This window comes from Carassius gibelio, chromosome B18 (genome assembly GCF_023724105.1).
Source record: "Carassius gibelio isolate Cgi1373 ecotype wild population from Czech Republic chromosome B18, carGib1.2-hapl.c, whole genome shotgun sequence".
Classification (NCBI taxonomy): Eukaryota; Metazoa; Chordata; class Actinopteri; order Cypriniformes; family Cyprinidae; genus Carassius; species Carassius gibelio.
This window is the reverse complement of record NC_068413.1, coordinates 8,132,364-8,152,632: the sequence shown is the minus strand read 5'-3', so window position 1 is coordinate 8,152,632 and position 20,269 is coordinate 8,132,364. Positions and strand designations below refer to the sequence as shown.

Sequence of the window (20,269 nt, the reverse complement as noted above, 5' to 3'; positions counted from 1 at the left end):
TTTGTTATCTAAACCATCTCTTGATTAAGCAGAAGCAGTCTTCATTTTTAGCCACCACCATATCTTGTTATCATCTTGTGTCATTCCTAATGACCTGCATGAGTAAAGACTATGATATAGACATATTAGTTCAATATCATTTTAGCCTCATAAGAAATTTTTGTCTCAAAATAATGGCTGTCATCACATGGTCTCAGATGGTTCTTGAAAGCCCATTGCCATTCACTTTTTATAAATAAGCTCCTTGTCCTCAGGGTGTGATCCCCTGGCATAGTTGCATCAAGTTGTGGACGCTTGTCACAACAATCAGTCAAGGAATGCGGTTGCTGGTGATCAGGTCTGGAGGAGCTCACATTTTGAGGCAGATTGCTGTACTTCATACAGTTCCCCTCTTAATGATGCTCTAGGCCTATCAAGCATCCGCTCAACTCCACTACCATCTCACATAAAACACCTCCCTTCAGGGCAGGTGCCCAGTGGCGGTGACCCCCTGCCTTAGGTTGTCCCCTATTGGCCAGAAGAGGATCTTACCCGTCATTGAGAAATCACCTCATGCACACTGGTAACCACTCTTTCCCGTTGCAACATCCTCGACAGTCTTCTTCCAGAATCCAGTATTTCCTGCAGCTTAGGAAAGGTGCACTCAAGAACCATGAGAGCCATTGACAGCACCTACTAGTGTTAAAACATTGAAAAAGGTTAATCAAACTAATATTTAATCGCTAAACTCAATTGGATACCTCCAAACTATCATGCTGAGATTACTCAGTGAATTTATTTTTCACACCCGTCCATTCATTGTAATTCTGGCCATGGCTTCTGAATTTCAACATTGGTTTTAAATCTGTCAGAGGTTATCTGACCCAGGTATATTACTTTGGGTCTTGCTAGCATGCTGTCTTCAAAGTTACTTTGAAACCCCCGTTTATGTTACTTGTTTACAACTTTATCATCTCATAAACAAAAAATAATTTTCTTTTCTCTTCTTTTTTCTTTTTTTATGATGCTGCGTAACTATAATTTTGCAATCCAACAATAAAATTACTCTTTTGGCCAAACATTAGTAAATATAGAAATTACATTTTTTTTTTTTTTTACTCAGAACATGTCTCTGGTACTTTCAAAGCTTAAGCCAGAGTCATGGTGGGGGCCAGCATGAGATAAAACAACGGCTTCATTGTAGTCAAAGTAATTTTATCTTTTTTAACAAAACATAAGCTTCTAAGTTTTTCCAAAATGCCACTGCCAATTTGTGTGCCTACAGTTTTTTTTTTTTTCACTAACCCAGAATTCTGTTCAGTATTCCTTGTCAGGACTTTCAACAATTATATAGGAACTGGAACAGGTCTTATGATATCATTCTTTGTCATTTAAACCTTCTATGCACAGAGAATCAGATTAAATCATCACTCAGTTACTTCTGGGATTATTTTTAACAAATCGGCACATACATTTATAAATGTTTATTTCTCAGGTTCTTTCTAAGTTTAAAGCCAATCAAGTTTTTGTTTTAACATTACAATCAGAATTAAAGCTCAGACTGATCATTCTTTAAATGAATTCAGAGAATATATATATTTTTTTAAAGTCAGAGCTTCAGAGCCAAACTGTTTACAGCATTTGCTCTCTTCTGTTTCATTATTTCTATCAGGGCTGACCAGGTTACCTAATTTGTCAGTCATATTTCTATCATAAACCAAAAACATATTGAGGCGGCGATCTTACCAACAGCACTTGACTTCCGCGTGATGAAATTGCAAAGTATATTCCAGAATTTCCATATACTGGTCCAATCCAATCAGGGTCATGAAAACTACATTTTAGCTCTTTTGGGGTTGTTCCTGAGGCATCCCAGATCAATCAATACTTTCCCTTTGCATATATCCCTATATTTTTATAGGTGCACATATGAATTATCACTATTTATTTTTAAACACTAATTTTGGATACTCTTTTCCCTAACCACTGACCTGGCCTATTTCTAAGCTCGGGGCGCCCCTGTCTGTAATGGTGGGTGATCGAGAGTTGGAAGAGCGAGATACGACTAGAACCCCCGTCTAGCGTCTTACATTCTTCTCGGGATTTCCCATACCCCTACTTTGGCTTACCCGGCCGTAAATGCACTGCCCTTTATGGCCTCTCGTGCTTTTCGGCTCTCTGTGCTTTGACCCAGCACTGTCCTTTACGGGTTCACATGCCTGTTAAGAATGCGTTTTTGTCCCCCCCTGGACTGTGCACACCTAGAAACAAAATTTTTACGTCTCTCTCTAAGACGTATAGGTGTGCACCTGTTCCTCTGTAACTGTACACATCTCTAAATATCTTATATCAAGACCTACCGATGTGTACTTGAACCCCTTATACTCACAAGGTTACTTATTTACAGGTATATTGTGACACCAATTTACCTACTCCACCCTGGAGCTGGTGTCTACCCCCTCACGTCTGAGTGAGTCTATCGTTCCTCCTTCTCTCGACCCCCTCCACTTACAGACAGTCCCTAACCAATAATATTAAATCTAAAATCTTTCCTACCTTGGTTTGATGATTGATCAGGGATGTCACCAAAGAACTATTGCCCGCATTCTCCACCATTAACTGTAGGGGAATTTACAGTTAAAACCCAAGGACCAGATATGTCGCAATGAAGACCAGGACTCAGAGATGAGTTCAATTAATAATAATAATTTTACTTGGAGAAAATAGTTTGCAATTTCATCAGCAGAAGTCAGCTTCAACACTCTCGAAGGAGTTCGCAGGCCGCCCCCAGTACAATACAAAATCAACCACAGTTATACCCTGACAGAGGATACTAATTGCGTCAATACATGAGTCAACAAAATTCTGATTGGTTCCAAAACCTAGATAAAACTCTCCAAAGACGTATATCTGATATGCTGGACACTGGCAGTTGATCGTTTGTCCTGGGACTGTCTGAGCTTCTCCCTGTACAGACAGATACTAACACACGTACACAGAGAACTTATCTAAAATTCAAGGCTTTCTAGCACTGGCGAGTGTCTTATCATTACGGTTGGATACACACACATAATATGTGGACATTAATCTTGAGGAAAAGAAATACAGCACACATAAGGTTACACATTTCACTCTTGCTATAACTTGATTAATAGTCAAACAAGAAATCATGTAATAAAATAATTAATATCAGTATGAAGGATATGGCAAATCGGCATCCACTCCTTCATTGCAATACCAACACAATATCAACCATGGTTTTCAAAATAGATCATGTATAAATAGCAGCTAATAATAAAGCTCGATAGGCTCACAAATTGGAAATGTCTTCTTCGGGCAACACCAAGCGAAGCATCAGCCTGCAGAGAAAATCCACTCCTGGCACAGAAACAAGACTAAAAACCGCAGCAATCAACAATTGTGAAACATCATGAGAAAGAGACAAGCGTAGTCTAAGAACTCATAGGTTAAGTACTGTATTATACATTTGTTCTTTCGAATGCTTCTTTACATTGATGAAAGAAACCCAAAACATCAAATTATACGCAGAAAATGAATAAACATATTTGTAGTAAGCATATTCACGGTACATAACTGTCATATTCAACTGATCTTGAAAACAGTGCTTCAGTGCAGAGCTGCATTTTTCTCCAGAGCAACAACAAAACACTTGAGCGAGCAGTTAGACTTAATGGCGTACTAAAATAACAACACAGGGTTCACATTTCAACTAGAAAATGACTGTCAAAGTCTTGACAGCATCAGAAAATGATGATTTATAACAGATAATCACATCGATGTTGAGTATTATATACGAGGCATTAAAACACATAAAATAGCACTTGCTGAACAACAAAGTGCTTTGAGAATATGCTTCAGCTCCACCGCCTTCATCCGGGAAAGATATGATCTGTTTAGAGATGATTTATGGTTACATCTGTCTGCTTGCTTCAGCAGAAACCGTCGGCTCTGTTCGGCGTGGAAGGTGTTTCTTGCGCTCCACATAAAAAGATGAATAACTACACCTGACAAATGGATGCCTGGCTTCGCTCATCTTCCACTAGGTTGTAAATGGGGTCTAAAAAGCTCCGACGTACCTCTGGGCACACAGAACAGGCTCTGTTTATTTGGGCTGGAACAAATGGCGAGGCATTAGATCTCCACGTACTATGGAATTCATCCAGTGATGGCAAATGTTGGCTGTGGGAAAACCCAAGTGTTTCATGACGCTTCAGGCCTTATTGTTGGACAAAAGCATTTTAAATGGATCTTATGCCCCGTAGCATCCTGAATGTTTTTAAGGGGTTTAATTTGTCTGTGCTTTGAAAGCAGGATGAGGCTTGTTTGTTTCTCATTCCGCTGAGTTTGAAGACCCAAAGTGGGTAAAAAAGTTTTGTGTTGAGACAAGACACATCCTGGAGCTAAGGCTGCACAGTTAATTCTATTCAAGTCAAAATTGTGATATGGCATTGTGTGATTAATAAAAGGCTGAGATTTCATTTAAATATTTAGTTTGTAAAGTGAAGAAGCATACTGTTTTATGTGTGTCTTTTTTTTGTTGGTTTTTACTTGACTGGAGTTCACTTTTGGGTCAACGGAAAGAAGCTGGTTCTTCTAAAGGAGACTCAAGTGTAACTGTATGTAAAGTGACGTAATGGAAGTATTGATAGATATTTTCTTCTGTATTGTGATTTATATCTGGATGAAACAGTTTATCAAAAAAAGAGAAAACTCAAGGGTGAGGTCTTGGTTCTATTCATCGGTTGCTGATGGAATGAAAACAGAACAAAGGGGCGGGGCTTAAGCAGACTAAATGATTGTAGAAGTTTGTCGTGTCACGGGAAGATCCAGTTCCACATTTTGGTGAAAAACGTAAAAGGTAAAATGAAATAAAATAAATATATAAATAAACAAACATGCATGGATGAATCATTCACAATAAGACCAATGAGATACATTTAGAATATCAATAGGATGAATTTCCATTGCAACAATAATCATTTATATTGGAAGCAGATTTTTTTTATAGGAAACTTTACTAGGAAACTCAACTGGGTCTAATAAAATTGAATGAAACATTCTTCAGAATATCTTCTTTTGTGTTCCGCATAAGTAAGAAAGTCATACAGGTTTGGATCAGCATGATGGTGAGTGAACTTTCCCTTTAAGGAAAACCCCAGTTTGAATTTATTGGAATACACTACATTATTTTATTCTCAGATATTTGCTCTGACTTGCAGTCTGGAAGAATTAGCAATAGTTCCATCGAAAGATGTCAAAAATATTCAATATTTTAAACTGATTTTAGAGCACACATTGCTTTCATTTGTCACGCATCTCCTAGCAATGAAGCGTATATGTTTCTGCATGTTTTCTTTAATATGTCTTGAAAGCCTGGTGGTCTGTAATCCCCAGTTCTTCAGTGTATGATGCCATTTAAAGGTTCTGTAGGTTATTTCATCCTCAAGAGTCATTGGGTGCTGTTTCAATGTCTATTCGCTTAAGCAGCAGCAATATGAGATGTTAAATGTTTCTTCAAAATAATATGTTTTGTAACAAATCAGTCAGTCCTAGCTGAAGCTCTAGCACTAGGAGGCATGGGATTCTGGTGCTGACAGCCAAATGGTTCCACTTGTAAATTATGAGGAGAGAGTGGCTCCAGTCATCCACTGAAGAGTGAGGATGACGCCTGTAAATACAAGTTTTGAAACCCAAGATATGGCTTTAAAATAAACAACCGATCAACCATGCCACTTCAATGAAATATATACAGTATAAAGTGGAGCGATCTATACAATGCTGTGATTTAACTCTGTGTCATTCTGTTCGGCTTCCCCCACAGTAGATTTGAATTCATCGGCATCTAGCTGTGTCTGCTCTGTGTTGCTCATGACAGCGATAATACCCTGAGCGGTATTATCGCTTTCCTCCATTATTTTCCCATTATCATTAATCTTGCTCATGTCCACATTCTCAACTGTAGGCATCTCTTTGTCAGCTGAGCTTTTCAGTTCATCTACATTGCAGTTTTTAACTGCGTTTTTCTTGATGCTCGGCTCAATCTCATTTTTTACACCATCACTAATTAGCTTGTCTTTATTTTCCTTGTCGTTCACCATGCCTTTGTTTTGTTTCTGCTCAGGAGTGACTGAACTGGTTTTCCTAGGTGTGCCGTTGGTGTTGCTGCAAACTCGGGAGTCCCTTCCAAGGTTGTATCCGCTCTGGAGCATGGAGAGCGTCCGCTGATGCACGTCTTCCCTATGGCAGCGGTACAGCCCACGGAAAGCTGAGCGAAACTTCTGGGACATCAGGTTGTAAACGACAGGGTTGATCGCACTGTTAGCGTAAATGCAGGTTCTGCAGAAGAGCAGGAACCAGGCATCCAGGTATGGCGTGCTCACGAAGGAGTTAATAAGAACCAGGGTCCTGTATGGCATCCACAGCAGGGCGAAGAGCACAACCACCACTGCGAGCATTTTAGTGACCTACAGAGGTGAGAAATGACAAAGTGGCTCTTTGAGGTTTTCCCATATACTCACATATACACCAATGGCATCAAAGCATTCTTAGTACCGTCTGATTGTTTCCTTATTAATTCAGAACACTTCCTTTTAAGTATTTCTAACAATGACAGCAAGCATGTTTGTCATGGTCACATATTGTACTATATTTAACAAGTTTTAACAAATTAACAACAGTTTAAATTATCTGTAATTTAACTATAAATTCATGAAAATGTGTCTCCTGGAAAACTGTGGCTTACTGTGCTTTATTAATAAGTTTCAACTCTTATTAACGTATGTGTTCAAAACCATCATAAGTCAACATTTTTGAGGAAACATCATCTGTGTTAGCTCGATAGGCCATGCTTATAATAAAATCGGCAGAATTCACAACAGTGTTCAATATACCACACAAAAAAAAAAAAATCGATAAAAAATCGGCATAAAAACACATGTACATGATCAATAAAAAATAATATGTACTAACAATGCAGCGCCTGCATGTTTTTTTTTTTTTTGGTTTAGAGGTATTATTTAGAAAAAATATACAAAAAGGCTTGGACTGAGTGCTTTGCATTAAATAAAATCTCATCCTTGTCTGTATCTCAAAGAAACAATTGCATTTTACATTTGCATTTGCATTAAAACAAATGTAGAAGTCTATGGCAAGCAAACAGAGGGAGTGGTAGAGAGAATGACAGAGAGAGACAACAAGACGAGACGCGCTCAAAAATCTTCCAATGTCAGTCAAACATCATCTTTGACGGTTAACAGGCAAACACTGCTGAACTCCTGTGAGAAGGATGGAATATATCCACACCAGGTTTTGTCTGTCAAAGAAAACAAAGCAGTCCAACCTAGTGTGTCCTCACTCATTTCAAGCGACAAATACATACTAAAATTCATCCTATTAACATTCACAGGCACTCCTGTGGGGTTCGAGCGTATTCATTGTCTCATGCTAGAGATAGACAACCGGTGACGGAGACCTTCAATGATAGTGACAAAATTGTCTGCACAACAAAGCATCTAATTGAAGCTGTGCGAGGTTGGGAGGAGCTCCATTAATTAACAAAGCAGGAGATAATGACTGCATGACTGGCAGTGACAATTTGAATATGCATTTGAAATATCAGGTTATTGTGATTGCTTATCAATGGAAAACAAGGTCTTAACACAGCACAAACAAAGCCGGCTGCTACTCATGATTAGGTTAAATAAAGGGGAGCCTCTACTGTAGTGATGACTTTATCAGATTCATAGGAGAGATAACTTCACTCAACCACCGCGGTGGCACAGGCATCTTGAATTGTATTGAACTTTATGAAATTTGCAGATGAAGTGATCAAAGAGCTGGAGGTGCACCGTAACTGAGGTACAAAAGCGGAAGAAAGGGAGCCGCTCTTATAACCTCAAAGAGCATAATCTCCAGGAGTATTAAGCATACTTGAGTGAACATCACAAATCATATTATGCAAATGCTCTACTTAAGTGAGGCACTCTTGAATCTTCAAGATTTTGATCTGAGGTGAAGCGATCATCTCCGCACACACATAAGTGCACTCAAGGTAAACGCAGGGACATGTGTACGTAAGGTCACTGAATGGTCTGAATTGCATGATATTATCTATTCTTATCTGTTTGATGCTCTGAATCTAAAATTAAATTCATTAGATCTATATCACTGAACTATGGTTAAAAAGTCTCAGTCTCATCTGTCAGGGTTATTATAATTAACTTAAACAAATGCCATAAAAAAGTATTACATGAAATGAAATAAATGTTAACTTACGTAAAATAAAATGAATAATGAATGTTTATTTTAGTTGATCTGTTTTATACAAAGGTTTTTTAAATCAATCAAAAAACAATAAAGACAAAAAGATTAATACAAATGTGAAAAAAATATGATTACAAATTTTGTCAAAAATAAAAAAATGGGAAATATTAACACTAAAAACCAATTCAATACAAATATTTTTGCTCTTAAATATACTGTTAAAATTACATGTTAACAGCTGCTGTGATGTCTGTTCATCAGGAATAAAAGAAAAAAGAGGAAATCAATAACTTTTATAGATTTTAAAACTTTAATGATTAATTTGTATTTAGTTTAGAATTAGAGTTTGAGAACTTTATTCAATTGCTGTATAGCCTAGATTGATATGACATTTATTATAATGGGTTTAAGTGAAGATTGTTTTAATTTCACTTAACTTAGAAATTATTTAGTCTAGTAATCTAGTCTAGTCTAGTCTAATAAATGTTAAAATTGATAGCTCTTAATTATAATGTAATGTGGCTTTCAATGGTTAAAATTGATTGCTCTTAATTATAATGTAATGTGGCTTTCAATGGTTAAATATTAGAGGGGAAATTATTTATAGGGAAGTCGGTATTAATTGGTATCAGTGATACTGGCCTTTAGTCATAAATAAAGATGCCATTAAACAAATATTAAAAATACACTGTCTTTATGTTGTTTGTACATTCACTTGAAGATTGAATTTGAAACTAATGCAATATAAAAGTATATTTAAAAACTTTAATGTTAGGTGGGATTAATCGCGATTCATTTCAGAACAAGATGTGCAATTAATCAGTTATTTTTATTTTTGTTTTTTCTCGATTGACAGCACTAATACACAGCAGTATTTACTGTCAACTGTGTGATTGTATATCCATTTTCAATCAGGGAAAAGATCTTCTAAAATTCTTGGCCTTTGCACGACTTCATGCTTTTGTTTTCTCACTGCCTGCATCATATCTCTAATGTCTATGATCTATCACAGAGTCTATTATTCCAGAGTCACAACACAGCTGTGGCTGATGTAGTGACGTTAATGTAGACCCAAACAGTACCCTGATGGCCCCTAATGCCTCTCTTCTGATGAGATAGATCCTGATGATCTGCTTTATGATGATATTCTACCATTAGGTACACTTTCACATAATAAATAATGAGCTCAGATGTTTGGTCTGCATCCATATATGTGTTTATTTGCACAAATGAAGGTGTGCAGAGATATTATTGTGCTTTATACAGAACTCCAAAGCAAAAATGACTACATTTAGAAAACATTTAGTATACATTACTTCCATTTTGATGCTATCAGTGTAAAAGGTGTTGGTAATGGTTTTCAAAATGTCACCCAAACAGACTTTTTCTTATCTTAAAGTACAATTAGACCTCATTCACTACACTCTGCATCTTTAATTAAGCATTGTCATAAACAGCAAGTCATAAATAGACAGTTAACAGTCATTTAGAATCAGACATGAAAAATGAATGCGGCTTCTGATTAGGTGACTCACAAACCTCTGACTCTTTTGAATGAATCATCAAAATGAATCAGTGACTAGAAGTCATTAGTTCACAAATCGAGAACCAATATTCATGCTGTGTTAGTTATTGCATGACAGAAACACTGGAACGCAGATAATTTAAGTTTTACGACTGAAACCAAATGCAGCTGGGTATCAATTATTGTATCTTTTTTCATTTTTTATGCAATTTACAAATTAAGATGCAACCAAGTAAAATATAATATTAAATAAAAGATTGACTTGATGATCTAAATCCCCGCCAATTAAATGTGTCATTTACTTTAAATAGGCTATTATTTTAATCTCCACCAGAAAAACATAGACACATTCTTCTCCTCACAAACTGACATTTAGTAGAGTGAAACATTATTCTCATAAAAAAAGAACTGACCTTTCAAAAAACAAATGTGAGATAATAATCATAAGGCACAGTACAGCAGGGAAGAACTGCCCCTTGTCTGGCCTCAACTGCAATCTCAGTGGATATCAAAATGTGGAATTAGTCCTAATTGTCTAAACACAAACTTTTGCACACGCACCTGTTTCCGGGAAGAAAGAGCGCTCTTTGGGCGTCCCTGGCGACCTGCTTTTCCGGCGTCCGCTGGTTCTTTGCAGCTCCTCCTGAGAGTGGGGGCGATAATGGTACCTGAGTCTGGTGGGTGGGGCAGAGGATTGAGGTAAAGGATTCGGGCGATGAGACCGTAAAGAGCGATGGCCAGGAGCAGCGGGATCACGTAGAAGATGGCGAAGTCGATCAGGTAGATGGGCAGGTAGAGGTCTCGAGAGACACGGTAGCCGCACTGAACACGGCCGTCAGGGTTCACCTGGATGTCCACCAGGAACAGCCAGAGCATACAGTATACACAGGTGAAAGCCCACACTCCGGCAATGATGCGTTTGGCTCGGGATACCGTACAGACCGTTTGAGCCCTCATTGGGTGACAAATAGCGATGTATCTATAGGACCACAAGAAAACAATAATATTTATTATTTAATGAAATATGTATAATTGATTTATTTAAAGTATTTCTCACTTTGGATTCACACTTGTGATTCTCGTCAGCCAAAACAGATTATTTAAGGTAAAATTTCCTCTTTAATATTTTGTGTTTTGAAGGGATTTAATGGTACTACATAAACTCTCTTCCAATAACTGCATGACTCTCTATGCACCATTTATTTATATATAAAATAATTAGTGCTTTGAAACGATAAATGTAAAATATTTTACATAATATATGAATGTGTATTGTGTTTATTTATTATGTATATATAAATACACATACAGTATATCTTTTGAAAATATTTACATGTATATACATTTATATTATTATATTTAATATATAAACATAACTTATTTTTCTAAAATATATACATGCATGTGCTTGTATTTTTATATACATAATAAATATGCACAGTACACATACATATAATATGTAAATAAAAAACTCTATTTTGGATGTGATTAATCGGGATTAATGGTTTGACAGCACTAAAAAATAATACAAATATTAGGAAAAAACATAATACGAAATAAAGCAAATGTATTTTGATTGGGAGCCATCAGCTGGGAAAAATAAAGAATGTCATATGTAATACCATGATGTAATGACAAGATACATGTATAAGCCTAAATATAACAGGGTTGTGTATTCTCTAGTTGTTTATAAGAGTATTTTCGGTCAGCTTAGCTTTAATATTAGCTTTAATATTTGTGAATATATATATATATATTTCAACATTATCAAAGTCTACTTCCTTGTGGCTTATTTGTAGATTGTACCCTAAATATTTGCTCTTTACGAAGTATTTCCTTCCTTTTTCACTTCAAAGATCATAATTATGACTAATGTTTAAGACTATTTAGCCTTTTTTGTATTTATATAGTAAGCGCCACAATACTCCAACCAAGTTTCATACTCTTCCAATTAAGTAAAACCTTTATAAAATTCAGAATGTAAATGGTTTGCTCTAAAAAAAGATCACCAGAGGGTTAAAGGGTTAGTTCACCCAAAAATACAAATTCTGGCATTAATTACTCACACGCTTTCCCCAGAACGTAATAAACATAATCAGTTTTGTTTACATTCAGGAGAAAGTGCGCCATGCTGAAATTAAACAATGCTGATCACGTTACGTTGTGTTCCAAAGATGATTGACGAACTTGAGGGTTTGTAATTAATTAGAGAATTTTAATTAAATATATATATATATATATATATATATATATATATATATATATATATATATATATGTACGTTATATGTGTACGTTTGTTTGTATACCTAAAATAATCAGCCACAAAAACTACCAATATTCATTGTTAGAGCATTTATCTCATATTATCTAACTTATTTTCATGTTACATAACTATCACAGTCTTCTTCCAGAATTTGAGTCCAGCCCTGAGCTATTTTATTTGAATTTTACGTTACTTAATTTTAGGTCTTACCTCTCCACAGTGAAGGCTGTAATTGAACAGGAGGATGCATTAATGCCAAGGTACTGGAAGTAGGTGATGCCCAGGCACCCAGCATGCCCATACACCCAGGTGGCCATCAAGCTCTCTGAGATATTGGGCAGACCCGCGGCCACCAAGACCATCAGGTCGGCCACGGCCAAGCTCACCAGATAGCAGTTGGTGGGTGTACGCATGTGCCGTGTGGTAAGAACCACCAGCACGACCATGACGTTTCCCACTATGCCCACGCCACACACCAGCAGCACCAGGAACACAGATACCGTCTTATACTCCAGGGACTCGGACACAGCATCCCCAGACCCCACCAGGGAGATGTTAGTGGGGGTGTCCATTCTGGAGCTCACATTTTCCTGCATGATTAGTCCTCTTGATGTGAGTATTTACACAGAAGATGTGATGAGGCGGAAATAAATAGGTGGTGGAGAATAAAAAGCTGAATATAATCTATTTTGATATTCAAAAGAGTAAATATATTAAAAAAAAAACTGTCTGTTCAGTTCCAGCTTTTATTGATGTTCTTTTCTCTTATTAAGTATGTTGTTTAATTTTCTTGGCTTCAACAGCATAATGATGTTCATCTGCTGACCGCAGCCTATTATTTCTTCTGTAACAGTATTCTTCCATTAAAAGCATCGTATTGAAATCCAGAGGCTAATTTTTTTCTCCCTCACGTTAATGCAACCGTCCATCCAATTGATCACTCTGGAATAAAAGATTGCAGAAGTCAGCAGGGGAAAAGCAAGTCTCAATCACTGTTAAGAGGATTTCATAGCCGTCTGTTAATTACTAAATAACAGTCCATTTCATCTGGCGCAAAAAGATAAGGCGTACACTGAGGTGGGAGCATCACATATTAAAATAACATGATGCATACACAGACTTCCTATTTGTTCTCTTTACAAATGTTCCCATAACACTTGCTCCAGTAAGGATTTTAGGAGACTTCCTCTGAACATTATTGAGACAGGATGAGAAGCTTTTAATTATTCAAATGAGACATTTTAAGTGGTGCACGGCGATAAGCAGGGAAAATCACAGAATGACTTATAGCCACACAGCTCCAAGGATCTTTAAATTATACAACCTTTATGTTGTTTTTTCATACACATTGAAGTATCTTAGAAATCTTCGAATGACCTCAATAGCTCTTGTTTAGTGCATAATTCACAAAAAAACAACACCAAATGGTAGAAACGTCTGTTGAATACTCATCATCATGTAAGAACACAATGTTTGCCACAAATATTCTTTGATAACATATTTGAACATTAATTCTAGTCTGAAAATCGCGTTTTGAAATCCATTAAAGCAACTTAATGGGGCCAAGACGTTGTTCACAGGAGCTTGAAAAATCCAGACATCTGTTGCTCTTTTCAATCGTCTCTTTGCCTTGTAAATAAGACTGCAATGCCTCTCGGGGCTTCCCTAATAAATTGAGGTGGACACGATGTGAAAAGTAATTTAACTCAATCCCGCCTTCCCAACCCTACAAAACCCTGCTCGGACTTCATCTAACTCTATTTCATATTCCATTATTACTGCTCTGGCAGTGCAGATATATACAAGAACACTGCGGTGTGTGTGTGTGTGTCCCTCAATGTTTATTATGCTGTCTTAAAAATGATAAATATTATAATTTGTAATATATATATATATATATATATATATATATATATATATATATATATATATATATATATATATTTGTAACATCCATCAGATTTCTGCTGTCACATATATAAAAGAGAGCTCTTCCTTACTCTTTGTCTGAGCTCGATTCGAAGATGATGAGAGTCAGACGTGCTGCTATGAAATGGGCTATCATTCACATTTGTTTAGCTCTCCTAATTGACTATATCACTACCAGAATCATAAATCAGTATAATGCACTCTAAGGTAAACAGCACGGCTGTGTCTCAAAACCTAGTGAGCTGCCTAACTAGACTGCATTTTGGGGCATCACAGACTGCTTCCGAAATGGTACATGCCTAAAACCGCTGTCTAGGTAGTTATCTCACTAGTTTTAGTACACAGCCTACTCTCCGTGCAAAAATCACAGTCTCTCTTATAAATGTGTACCTGAACAGGAAAGCAGACTTTCCATGAATACATTGGAAATATTCATAATTCGAGTTAAAATAATAATGTAGATTTTTGAAATTTTTTAAAGCAACGTTCCGTTTTCTAAGCAAGTTGTTAAAGCAACATCCAATTTGCTAAATATTTTGGCGCCTTAAAGATTATGTGAACTTATGAACCTCTGTATCTGTACAATAAATGAATACACGCTCAGCTTGTAATTTTTTATATCGCAATATTACAAACGTTCAATTATATAAACGTAAATAATCATTAGCACCGATCTTCTACCCGAGCAGCTTTATATATTATATTAAAATAGACTTGAACGAAACAAGCTAGAAGAATTTCAGTCTTGTAAAACGCGCAGCTCTTTAACCATTATGTAAATACTTAGCCTATAATATAAGTGCATATTATACATATAAATTTGTCTTAAAAAAAAAACATTTTTAGGAATGAAGTTCTGATTTAAGAAATCACTTAAAATTTGCGTATTATGGAAACTGACATCTACAACTTCTCAAGATAGAGAATAAAGCGTCTCCTACCAGATTTTCGTGCAGTGTCGGCTGTAAACCCCAGATGAAAAGCAAAATGCACTGATATGAAGTATATGACATGACGAGCGAATAATCTGATCTTGTACAGAAGCGCTAGTAAATGCACTCTTAACTGTAAGTCTTCTTGTAGGTCCCTTCATCACAACAGCGCCCCCTAGAGGAAGAGTTCGCCGGTAATTCATGCGTGTGTCATGAGTGATTTGAAGCTCACTGAAGACTGTAATTAAAATGTGAAAATGTGTGTAAATGAGGATAATTTATATAATTTTATTATTTGTTCCTGTATGACTTCAGTATAATATGTCCCCGTGTGTATGAATGTATGCCTCGGAATATTTAATGTAATTATTTTACATGGATTTCTATTAATAATCTAATAACATTTCTTTCTTTTACTTAATAAAAAAGGTATATTTTTTGTTTTTATGCAAAAAATAAATAAATATGTATATATTTATATTATGCAACGAAAAAAAATTATCTGGTCGCGCTGTGATGACGTCTGGGTAATGGCCGCACTCACTGTGTAGTGCAGGGTTTATGAATTTCTCCGGTAGAGGAAAAATAAGAAACCAAGACAGATCGCTCATTGTTTGAACACAGTCACCCCAAGGAGAGAGACCGGGTGACTACCTACACTGAGACATTGTCTCCTAAGACTCTGTGGTTTGAAAGGTGACCGAATGTGTTTTAATACGCGATGTCCGTGTGTTGTGCAGGAGGGAGCGCTTTATTGTTGCATGAGATTTTAGCTCGTGTGCATCGAAGACACATCGTTTAACGCAGAAACTCGTGAATTTAGACTTAGAAAGTGAAGTATGTGTATTAACCTGTAGTCTAGGCATTTAAGTGGCGCGATTGTTCAGTAAATGTCGGAAATTGTGTCGGTTTTTAAGTGTGCGGGCAGGACTCGGGCCTGTTAGCCGCATCGCCATCAACGAGCTCTCCCGTTAAAGATAAAACGGCTAGTAAGACGTGTCGGTCTCCCTCTCATGAATCCATTGCCTTAATATGAGAAGGTAAACAAGTTCCAGATGACTGGCCTTTGTGTGGTATGGAAGAGTTTATGTTTATGAGTTTAAGTTTTGAATGCGGTTAAGCTATTTTACGTTAGCGGGCTAATATATGGGGTATTGTTATGGAAGAACTAGTCTAGTAGGGTAACGTTAGTTTATTCATTTTAAAAGGGATTTTGTTTATGAAAGTGTAGCTTTTATATAAAATCACCATTGTATAGTTTTCATCTAAATACCATTGATATTTAAATGATTGTCGCTACAATAAAAACTGACAGGTTTGTATAAGACACTGTCAATCAAAAATAAATTAAGTGACAAGCATTTTTAAAGTGAGGTATCAACCGAAGTAAAGCTTATTTTTGTTCATTTTACAAACACTCTCATTTTTAATATTTGCACAATATTAGTATATTTAAAAGCTTAAAAATATAAATGGTTGTAGTTGTTTTATGTTTAGTTTTAAGTCAACCCTCAGAGGGTTCAAGCATTAACTTTACTTATTAATTATTGTTGTCTTTAATTTTGTATATATATATATAGAGAGAGAGAGAGAAACTCAAAAAATTTGAATATCATGATAAATTACATTTTTGTTTTTGTAACTTATTTCAAAAAGTGTAACTTTCAGATATTCTAGATTCATTACATTTTAAGTAAAACATTTCAGCAGTTTTTTTTTGTTTTGTTTGTTTAATGATTAGAGCTTATAGCTCTTGAAACTCAATCCAGTGTCTCAAAATATTAAAATATTTACATTTGAGTTTTATTAAATGCCCATCCCTACAGTGTAAATTCCGGGTATCTCTTGTTCTTTGAATCCACAATACTGGGGAAGAATGCTGACTTGGCAATGGTCCACAAGACGATCATTGACACCCTTCACAAATAGGGTAAGTCACAGAAGGTCATTACTGAAAGGGGTGGCTGCTCACAGAGTGCTTTATCAAAGCATATTAAATGCAAAATCGGTAGGAAAAGGTACACAAGCAACAGGAGATGACCGCAAGCTTGAGAATACTGTCAAGCAACGCAGATTCAAACACTTGGGAGAGCTTCAAGTAGTGGACTGAAGCTGTAGTCATTGCATCGAGTCACCACACTCAGACGTCTTCAGGAAAAGGGGTACCAAGCCACTTCTGAAACAAAAACAATGTCAGAAGCATCTTACCTGGGCTAAGGAGAATAAGAACTGGACTGTTGCTAAGTGGTCCAAAGTCCTCTTGTCAGATAAAAGTTAATTCAGCATTATATTAGCTAATCAATGTCTGGATGATGACTGGAGAGGCACAGAATCAAGCGGCTTAAAATCCAGTGTTAAGTTTCTGAAGTCAGTGATGATTTGGGGAGCCGTGATGTCTGCTGGTGTTGGTTCATTGTCTTTTTAAATCCAAAGTTAATGCTGCCATCTACCGGGAGATTTTGGCTTCCATCTGCTGAGAAGCATTATGGAGATGCTGATTTACTTTTCCAGCAAGACTTGTCACCTGCCCATTTATTAAGTGTATTAATGAACATACTTTAAAGAACTTGAGCTTTTCTGTTTTGCGAATCCTCTATTTTTTTTATTGATCTTAAGAAATATTCTAATATTTTGAGAGACTGGATTTCTGACTTTCATGAGCTGCAAGCTCCAATAATTAAAATTAAAACAAAAAAGCTTCTATAATTTTTAACTGTATATGCGTGTGTGTATATATATATATTCTACATTTATTTTCTTTCTCTTTTTTTTAATTAAGTATTTTTTTATGCATTTGTTATTAAATATAATTAATTCATGTTAATTAAAACATAATATGCCAAATAAGTATTTACTAGATTTGTTATGAAAGTGTTAGGTTTCCAGTAGTTTGCAAAAATAGATATTATTTTAATAAGGGTATTAATTATTTAGTCGGGTCTTAGAGGGCCTGTTAACTTTTGAGACTTTTGACTTGTTTGGCTGATATTCAATGTCTGCTTCAGAGTTCTTGCTGATGGATACGCCTGAGAGCCCCACCCAGTCCCCACAATCTCCTGAGGAGGAGGAAAAGGGTCTCTCCGACAACGAGCTGCTAGAGTTGCCCGAGTCCCCATCAGAAGTTGACAGGGGAGTCTCAGACAGTGAGCTTTTGAATGATGATGAGAATGAAGTACAGGAAGGTGGAGGAGACTCAGACTTTGAGGATGGAGACAAAGTAGCAGCTAGACGAGAAGATCCTGAGGAGGTATCAGACCTGGAAGACTACAAGATGGACAGGGAGGAGAGAGAAAACGTCCACCAACATGACCTCGGTTTGACGGTCCGAGGAAGCAGGCGGGATGCTAGCCAGTCTCCTGAGGAGGAAATCCTTGAAACGCCGAGATCACCTGATCCTGACTCGCCAGGGCCAGAAGACGAGCGACTTTTCACCCCAGCAGAAGAGGAGCGAGATGAGGAAGATGAGGCAACCACCAAGTCTGGCCTTAGCCGTGCTGAGCTTGAGGAAGAGGATGATGAGGAAGAAGAGAGGAGGAGGCGGAGGAGGGCAGCAATGGTAGTGAGTGATTTGAAGGACGAATCTTCTGTGTCCAGAGATCTGGATGAACATGAGCTGGATTATGACGAGGAGGTTCCTGAAGAGCCGAGTGCTGCTGCTCCTGAGGAGGAGGAGGGAGAGAAGGGTCCCGCCGGGGAAGATGGAGAAGATGAGGAAGAGGATGATGAAGAGGAGGAGAAAAGACGGAAGAGAAAGGAAAGAAAACCAATTCTGCCCCCAGATAACAAAGACACACCGCTTAGAAAATCTGAGGACTCGAGGGAGAGAGGCAGGAGAGATTCGTTCCGTGATAAAAAGAAAGAGGAAGATGATGGAGAGATTGATGAGGGAGAGATAGATGTAAGTATGTTGAAATCATTTGTGACTAGCATATGATAATAGGAGCTGTTCAATCTCAGTTCGACACTGCAGAGCAAGTCATGCCATTTTTTTCTTATGTTTTTTTTTTTATGGGGGGGGGGGGGGGTGTTGCAGATAAAACTATTGCTTTTTAACTTTGTATTCTGGATTTTAAATTTAATATTTATATGAAACCCAACTACATTTGTTTAAGTTTGTTTTTCATGTCGCAGGTAATATTTTTGTATGACCAGATCACAACAGTAGAGGGAGCAATTGAATGCAATATCTTTTTTTTTTTTTTTTTTTTTTTTTGTAGAATGGAAATGACAGGCATTGGCAAATCAGAAAACATAATTATATTATTCTATCACATGATCAACTTTTTAAATACTGTACTATGTAGTCACACAACTATTCAAAAGTTTGGTGTCAACAAGTTTTATTTACTTAAAAATACAGTGAATAAAGTAATATTTCAGAAATTTTAGTATGATTTACCATGTTTAAAATGTTTATATTTAGATTTTTATGGAAACCATGATACTTTTTTTCCAAGATTGTTTGATGTATAAAAACTTAGATAAATGTTCATTAAAAGGTGCTGTCGTGAGAGTGTTGCGGTTTATTTTTTAGGATGATGATCTCGAGGAGGGCGAGGTCAAGGACCCGATGGACAGGAAGATCAGACCCCGGCCCATCTGCAGGTTTTTTATGAAAGGTAGTTCTTCATTCATGTGATTACCTGAATACTTAAAATCTGCTGCTACAGCTTTTCTACCTATCAAATTGTGTGTTTATGTAGCCCAAGGTAATAATCTAACAATTTCTCTTGATGATAACATGCTTTGAAGTTTGATAAGCCTCACATTCAGTTTGTTGTTCAGCATGTGCCCAAGTTACAACAGTAGAGGGAGCAATTCAATGCAGTATTTTTTCTGTGAGCACATTTGTCTTCACAGCACATTCCAAAAGCAGTGGATGGTTTTGATATTGATGCTATTTATTTATTTTTTTAAATGATCAATATATATTTAAATGGTTTCTGCCTGGTCTCTTGCAGGTAACTGCACCTGGGGCATGATCTGTAGATTCATCCATCCAGGAGTCAATGATAAAGGCAACTACTCCCTCATCTCCAAGCCAGATCCCTTCTCTCCTAACGGAGCACCTCCTGGAGGAGGGGCAGGTGGACCTCACCCCCTCATGCCCGCTAACCCCTGGGTATACATCCTCTGTGCTTAATTTTCTACTATTGTGTGTGTTTCTTAATTCAAAGTAAGTTTACATTTCAGTTCAACATTTGAATCCTGATTTCTTCCAGGGAGCCCCTGCCGTAGAAGAGTTGCCTCCTCCGCCGCCTCCTCTAGATCCTCCGGTGGAGAGCGCCTGGGAAAGAGGCCTTAGACATGCCAAAGAGGTACGGTTATATCACCAATACACCTGTTTTAAAATGGG

The 20,269-nt window shown here is 36.9% G+C and overlaps 2 protein-coding genes across 2 annotated transcripts in view; one reads left to right on the top strand and one right to left on the bottom strand.

Moving 5' to 3' along the window:
- Positions 1 to 1,060: 1,060 nt before the first annotated feature.
- On the bottom strand, positions 1,061 to 15,068 carry LOC127977890 (thyrotropin-releasing hormone receptor-like). The gene is made up of 4 exons (XM_052583099.1): positions 14,923 to 15,068; positions 12,263 to 12,994; positions 10,349 to 10,766; positions 1,061 to 6,464 (listed from the first exon to the last, which is right to left on the bottom strand). The coding sequence occupies exons 2-4, from the start codon at positions 12,646 to 12,648 to the stop codon at positions 5,769 to 5,771; spliced, it is 1,500 nt and encodes a 499-aa protein (XP_052439059.1). The 5' UTR covers positions 12,649 to 12,994; positions 14,923 to 15,068; the 3' UTR covers positions 1,061 to 5,768.
- Positions 15,069 to 15,421: 353 nt separating this feature from the next.
- Positions 15,422 to 20,269, top strand: part of LOC127977090 (zinc finger CCCH domain-containing protein 18-like) — a 5,478-nt gene continuing 630 nt past the window's right edge. Inside the window, exons 1-5 of the mRNA XM_052581776.1 lie at positions 15,422 to 15,609; positions 17,919 to 18,811; positions 19,448 to 19,532; positions 19,875 to 20,035; positions 20,136 to 20,231. Of these exons, the coding sequence (XP_052437736.1) occupies positions 17,930 to 18,811; positions 19,448 to 19,532; positions 19,875 to 20,035; positions 20,136 to 20,231 (1,224 nt within the window). The 5' untranslated portion in view covers positions 15,422 to 15,609; positions 17,919 to 17,929. The remainder of the gene's footprint in view (positions 15,610 to 17,918; positions 18,812 to 19,447; positions 19,533 to 19,874; positions 20,036 to 20,135; positions 20,232 to 20,269) is intronic.

Coding starts and splice junctions, on each gene's coding strand:
- LOC127977890 (XM_052583099.1), bottom strand. CDS start 12,648: ATGCAGGAAAATGTGAGCTCCAGAATGGACACCCCCACTAACATCTCC. Junction 10,767..12,262: donor ACAGCCTTCACTGTGGAGAG/GTAAGACCTAAA, acceptor GTGGTCCTATAG/ATACATCGCTATTTGTCACC. Junction 6,465..10,348: donor CTCTTTCTTCCCGGAAACAG/GTGCGTGTGCAA, acceptor TCACCTCTGTAG/GTCACTAAAATGCTCGCAGT.